Consider the following 6,978-nt stretch of genomic DNA (forward strand, 5'->3'; position numbering starts at 1 on the left):
TTAATTGCTATGTTTATTTAATCATATAATGTGAGGACTCATTATCCACATCTTGACAATTCATCTATCATTTTAATACATCTGTCTTTTTGGTCTAAAATTTTTTCCATTCAGTATGTGCTCCAAACAAATCTATATAAATCATGCCCATTCTTCCCTTTATCATCTCCTTCATTTTATTTCCAACCTAGCCTGAATTCAACATTTTTCATCCCAGCAATTACACAAAAATCAACATATTATTACAGATGAGAAAATAGATGAGAAAAAAGATTAGAATATTAATTTATGTATTAACCTATTACTCATAACCATTCTTATTTTTTTATATAGTCTTTCAAAGGTTTTAAATGAATGCAAATGTTTTATATTCCCACCAAAATGGAATATACTATGTATACAGTCATTAACTGACTTTTCCACTTAGTATTATACACTAAATTTTTTCAAGTAAATAAAAGTATATGTTCATCGATGTTTTCAAGAGCTGCATAATATTTAAATGTTAGACATATCCTCATTTGTTTAGCCAAATGCCTATCTTAAGACACTTGTCTCATTCACACTTTCACACTTCACACTGATACAAGCCAATTATTTGATTACTTCCTAACGATAATTTTTTTAATAATGATATTATAACGAATACTATATTCCAAACCTATGAATTAGAGGATTGTGTAAAGAAGCTATTCTAATCTAAAGGTCTTCACACAGTGGAACACACCTGGTGACTGCAGAAGGTGACTGATATGCCTCCCAAGCAGCCATGCCCTGGGAGGTCTGCAGAGGGCCCAGCCCAGGCCAGGGCAGGTCTGCAATAGCATCTGCTGTGATGCCATCATGAGGGAGGTTCTGGAATACTTCATTTTTGTAGGGCTGCTGGTGTGCCTTCTCTACCTGGTTAAGTGGGTGAGATTCTCCACATGTTATTTTCCTGTACTTCTGGAAAGTTTTGCCAAAGTCTTTCTTCAAATCAATGGGACAGTAAGCAGGTAAAAAAAGTTTTACATCTCCTGGTTTTATTGTTCATGTTTATTATTATTTGTGTTTCAAAAGACATATTACATCTTTTCCCTTTCAGAGCACGGATGTAATTCTAAAGATAAAGTTTTACCAGTGGAATTACTGGGTCAAAGAGCATGAATATCTTGAGTATTCTAAATCATGTGTCCAAATGGACCTTGTACCAGTGTGTTCTCTCACCAGCACACTTTGAGAGTGCCTTTCCTCCAAACCCAAACTTCACTCTGGGTTGGGAGAGAGGTAGACCTTCTCCAAATGAATGACAACAGTTCTCTCGATGGTTTCATAAAGGCTGTGCCTCAACCAACCTTATACAAGAAATATGACAGAAGCACTAAAATTTATTCTTTCTTCTATTATATTTTTTCTTTTTCTTTTTTTTAAAATTCTCACCCAAGAACATTTTTTCATTGTTTGGGTTATGGGATGATGTTCCAACCAACTGAGCCACACCAGCCAGGGCTGTATTATGTTTTCTAATCTCAAAATAGTAATTTATGTGCCCTGGCTGGCATGGCTTAGTTGGTTGGGTGTTGTCCGACAAAGCAGAAGGTCAGCGGTTCAATTTGGTCAGGGCACATGCCTGTGTTGCAGGTTCCACCCCATCAGGTTGCATGCAAGAGGCAACAGATCAACTTTTCTCTCTCACCTTGTTTCTCTCCCTCTCTTTCTCCCTCCCTTCCCCTTTCTCTAAATAAATAAATATTTTTTAAAAATAGTAACACGTATTTACTTATATGGGTAACACAGTTGGCCAAGAAAGAGGACACTTTCCTCTTTGCCCCGCCGGACTCTAAAATAAAACTGTCCCTCCCTGTATGCTTCACAATAGGTCCCTGCATTTCTTTTTTCAAAGGGTCTCTCACTTTATTTCCTGCCTTACCATTCTCATGATTAGCAGTGACATTTTACACCTTTATCATTTGTGCTCAGACTTATGGTGGTAACCTCCTAACTGGTATTCTCATCCTCAGAGGCCACTCCTGACCCCTTCTCAACTGACTCCTCCTGCACACAAATCAGCCACATGGTTTTCCCTTTGATCCTGTCACTCCCATGGTCACAAAATGTTTTGGTGTCTCCCAGGGTTGGGTAGAATAATATGCAGACACCTCAGTTTAGTAATCATGGACCCTCCACGAATGGAACTCAGCTCAACTGCTCGACTATATTTCTCATCAATTCCTTTCCCATACTTTGCATTTAGGCAGGCCAGCCTCCTTTGTGGAGCAGGAGTCCCACCTCCATGCCTTTCTTTCTCCCTCTCCTCTCTCCTCCAATGCCCTTCTGTCCTGTTTTTATCCTATTCTTCAAGCCCAGTTTACTTAAGTGTCCCCTCCTCTGTAAAATTTTCTCTGAGCACTGTTGCCTGCAGAAGTTTCTGCCATCTCTAAGCACTTAAGAAGCAGCTGATTCCTGGTTTTATTGGTATCTTTCTGTTTCCACACATCTTGCATTCACAAATAATCATAAACCCAAGAACATGATACATTTCCTTTTTTTTCCTTTTTGCTGATTAAAACACACAACTTTATTGATGAAACACAAGTCTAAGATTAACATATGTAAACTGATACAAAAAATTAGGTTATTTATAATTAGTTTGCTGTCAGTTTAAGAGTAAAAATATATCAAGCTAGTTAGCAAGATGGAACCAATAAGTGCTTTCTTGGTACAAACTCTAGTGTTCATTTGGCATCTTTTAAATTGTGTAGCCTAAAACCAACCATAACAACCAGAATCACTGTTGTTCTGTGATATTCATTATTACAAAATAGCAGATGAAAGTAGTCGTTTTGCCATATAAGCACAGTGAAAAACAGAATTTACCAAATGCATTGTTTCTAAGTGCAAACTAAGAAAAATTATATTGATATTGTTTGGGACAGACCCCCCCAGTCAAAGTTTGGTCAATACTTTTAGAACTTTTACTTTCACCACCAGATCATTGTGATTGGCTAATGCTTTGATTTTTTTAACACACACCCCAGATTCTTTGAATAAGAAAAAAAGTGAACTTCTGCTGAACTCTTTCCTGGATGACTCAAGCCCTTCATTTTTTATGTTGTCATTTATATTCTCAAATAGGGTTAGGATATTAAGAAGAATCTCTCTATCCCATTCTTTATTAAAGAGGGAAATCAATTCTGATGGTACTTTACAACTGACCAGCTCTCTTGTCATGGCTGGATTTTCAGTAAAGTTTATAATTAGTTTCATAATCTGAATCTTGGTGAAGTAATTTCCCAGGAATAACAAAGCAAAAAAGTCTGGAAAAGAATAAGAAAGCAAATGTTGGTAATGATTCGTCACAGTCATATTGGTTAACAGTCTTAGTCCAGCCATCTGCACAGCTGAGTCCAAACAACAAATCATGGTGTCATCACACACTTGACTGATATACATCTTAATCTTGCCCTGGTTTTCAGCATTCACACTCAAGTTATTAAGGGCATTGTAAGCCTTTTCCCTAATAATGGAATCTTTAATTTTTATCAGTTTTGCAATAATTGGGAGACCACCCAATTCACGAATGGCATTTTGGTTAAATGAATATGCTGCATTGTTACCGAGAGTGACCAAGGCTACTTCTTGAATAAAAGGATCATTTGTTCTTTCCAGGATGTTAAGGACCTTTTGAAGGTCTGAAGCACCTAGAATATCATCAATTTTATAGGGAAAGTTGAACTTGCCCCTGCGAACAGGCCATGTTGTAGCTGGAGTCCTGGTGCTCTTAGCTCGGGCCCTTCCTTTGGACTTTCCACTTGCCCTGCTCCCAGCCTTAGCCCCACTCCTGATGGGGTGGCAGCCTCCACTCCTGCCTCCTGGGCAGGGTAAACTTGGTGTAAGGGTCCTGGTTCCAGAGATGGTCCCCAACCTGGCCCCTTTGCCAACCTTTGCACTTGCCTGTTCCTTCAGGGTGTTGAAAAGGGCCTTGGCCTTGGCCTCTAAGCCACCTCCTGTCTGGGACCCTGAGTGGACTTCCACATTTGCATCTGGACCACTTTTGAATTTTGCACTCACCTCAGCCTTGGCCTTTGAGTTACCCTGAAGTTTACCTCTGGCCCCCATCAAAGTATTAGCTCCCTTCTCAGTATCTACCCCAATCTCTGTAATGTCACTAGATTCCTCATCTTCATCATCATTGTTGTAGTCCCAGATTTTCTCACTGTCATCTCTTCCCCAGGTCAGTTTGTATACACAGTAGCAAGCACCAGCCCCGATCACCATGCCAGCCACCACACAGCCAGCTTCACGAGTACGACCCATACTGGGGTGAATGTCTGAGCTGAGTTTTTAACCCCAGCAGAAAGGGCTTGATGTGGCTCAGGGTACTCCCAAGTCCAAGGTGGAGCCTTTAGCTACAGCTGGTAGGCTATGCTGCAGCTGCAGATACAGCAGCACCTAGGAAAGAAGGGAAGATTTGAGGCTTCAGTCGCCTCCTTTTGTGCCTTTGCATGCAGATTAAACTAAGGGCCCATAAGGGAACCGGGACTTGACAGAGACTCCCCACTAGACCACTGGTACCCTTCATCCATCATTAAGTTAATTTTTGAAAATTCCCCACCTCCAGATTCTCCAAGTCTTTTCCAACCATCTCACCCCAGTTCATTCAATTTAAAGTACCTAATCAGTTTCTTACCTCCTCTATTGCTCCAGATGTTCTGGGGCCATTGGCACCCTCACATATACCTCCGCACTGGGCCAGACAGTTCCTCCTTTTTCTTTCTTGCCTGGAAGTGCAGTGTATTCTGCAAATCTACATACAAAAGGGGTGGGTGGGGAGGGGATTGCTGAGAGTTCAAGGGGCAGATGATCTCACCTGTGACGACACAGGTCCCTCCTCAGAATCCCTGGCCCTCTTCCCCATAGATCAGTATTTCCCACCTACATTATACTCCTCTTCTCACAGTGCTGTGGCTTTGAAATTCATCAACTCCCTCCCCTACCTCCTTCCCTGTAGCAAAATCAATGGGGGTGGAGGGAGACTGTCTAGAAGCCAGACGGGTAAAATGCAAAAATGTCTGGAATTTCACCCTTGCCTCTGCCACCCCCACCTTCTCAGAGGTACCAGGACACTCCTCCCCAACTCATTATACCAACTTCCACTTCTCCGGAGGAATTCCTTTCATCCCTCATCTCGGTTTCTGCCTCCCCCAAACCTAAGGACTGACTACTCTGGGACTGAGTGTGTGATGGATGGACCAATACTATGGGCTGTACCCCAAAGAGTAATTTGGAAGAAGGTTCTCCCTACCCGCTCTCCAGGACTCTCGTTACACTTTCCCCTTCCTAGCCAGTTCTTTCCCTGTCTTGTATCAGCAGAGACCTTTTCTTTCGTAAGCTCTGAAATGGTGTAGAGAGGAGGAAAGGAGGGAGATGCAGAGGAAATCCATGGGCCCACTCGAGTTTGCAGTCTCCGCCATTCTCCACCGCAGGGGCCCCCAAACAGTGTCAGCACCCTCATTCTGACCTACTTGTTTCTGGACAATGTTCCTCTTCTTCCTGCTCTCCGGTCGGATAGGCCTTCAGGCGCAAGATCCACAGACAGACTGGCGACTCAGCAGCGACGGATTGATGGGCGTGCAGAACAGCACTTCAGAGTCCCAATACCAGCTTTTCCGAATTCAAGGTTCTGGTAGTTAAACGGATTTTACCTTTTGTTTTCTCATCCTACCCCCACTTCTCAGGACCCCGCAGACATCAGCCCTCTTCCTGCATGGTGTCCAGCCACGCCCTCCATCCCCATCTGACAGCCATCTTCTCAGCTAAAACCACACCCCTTTGGAACAACTGGAAAGGATGGGGTGGAAGGGGGAGGGGGAGGAAGTATGGAAAATGCGGAGATAAAGACCAAAGGATCTCTTCCATTCCCCTCCCAGAAGCATTCCCACCCGCCTTCCCATCCCCCGCCCATAACAACCATTTTTGTGATAGGCTCTGTCACATCCTTTATCCTACATAAAATAGCAGGAAGATAGCTGGAGAGTCATTTACCGGCCCAAGTTAGGGCAAGGACCTCAGCCATTCCTGCCCTTCTCGTGGTCACGCGACAATCCCTTTACACTGACATGCGGGGATTTGGGGCAGATTCTTTGTTCCTTTGCTCTGAGAGGTACAGAAAGACTTGCAGAACGTCACATGGTGAGACAGACAGACGCACAGCTCCAAGATTCTGGGTTGGTAGATGACCCAGGACACAGGACACGAGTCCTAATAAAGAGCCTTTCCTGATTCAATGCCCTGGATGCCCAAGGTTTCTCCCCTGCTGTTCTGTAGCTCTCCTTTGTAATACAGCCCCCAACATCTATCATTTTTGTTCTTGGAAGGGCAGGAGATAATGCAAGGGTGTGGAGAAAGCAGACTTTGTCCCTTTTTGGTCTCCACCCTCCTCAATCCGCACAGCAGGGTTTCCCAGGCAGCGTCCATCCACACAGACCTGCTGGGAGCTGGTCAATTACCTCCTCGTCCCCAGGCCACAGGCCCGCCCACAGTTAGGACAATAGGCAGATGACAACCAGACCAAACGAAGGCTAAGATTTGAAGGGCGTCTGCACGCGTCAACATTTGCCCATGTGAGGGCCATGTCATCCGTGAGCTCAAGACCCCAGTTATACCACTACCACCAGCAGAGAGGCCGGAACTGACCCACCCCTTTTATTCCCGGTCACATCAGGCCCCGCCCCTCATTTTCTTATGTCATTCCCAGAAACCGGCTATAGCTTATCCTAGTGGTTGGAATTTGCCTTTCTTTAGTTAACAGGGAGAGACTGCATCTGCTCCCATGTTCATTGGTCTTTTCTTCCTCTTTGAGGAATAACTTCTTCCATTATCCCTGTCCAATAGCAAGCCACGAAGGTCAAGCATTTCTCCTGCACACTTATACTAAATAGAAGAACGATCTCAGAAAAGGATATAGGCATTGAAGTGTATTACTTCCTTAAACTTTCC

General features: G+C 43.5%; 1 protein-coding gene across 2 annotated transcripts; it reads right to left on the minus strand.

The window, feature by feature from the left end:
• Nucleotides 1-1,022: 1,022 nt before the first annotated feature.
• ARMCX1 (armadillo repeat containing X-linked 1) lies at nt 1,023-5,779 on the minus strand. Of its 2 annotated transcripts, none has more exons than XM_090265326.1 (3): nt 5,505-5,779; nt 4,670-4,786; nt 1,023-4,431 (listed from the first exon to the last, which is right to left on the minus strand). In XM_090265326.1, exon 3 carries the CDS (start codon nt 4,294-4,296, stop codon nt 2,926-2,928), a length of 1,371 nt encoding a protein of 456 aa, XP_090121452.1. In that variant the 5' UTR covers nt 4,297-4,431; nt 4,670-4,786; nt 5,505-5,779; the 3' UTR covers nt 1,023-2,925. The 2 variants fall into 2 exon arrangements, with proteins under 2 accessions (XP_090121452.1, XP_090121453.1); XM_090265327.1 differs by lacking the exon at nt 5,505-5,779 and adding an exon at nt 5,285-5,359.
• Between the last annotated feature and the right edge of the window lie 1,199 nt (nt 5,780-6,978).

The sequence above is a fragment of the Furipterus horrens genome, unplaced genomic scaffold (genome assembly GCF_987537825.1).
Source record: "Furipterus horrens unplaced genomic scaffold, mFurHor1.1.pri manual_scaffold_17, whole genome shotgun sequence".
NCBI lineage: Eukaryota > Metazoa > Chordata > Mammalia > Chiroptera > Furipteridae > Furipterus > Furipterus horrens.

Excerpts from the sequence above, each read along its gene's own strand:
- ARMCX1 (XM_090265326.1), bottom strand. The coding sequence starts at position 4,296 with ATGGGTCGTACTCGTGAAGCTGGCTGTGTGGTGGCTGGCATGGTGATC.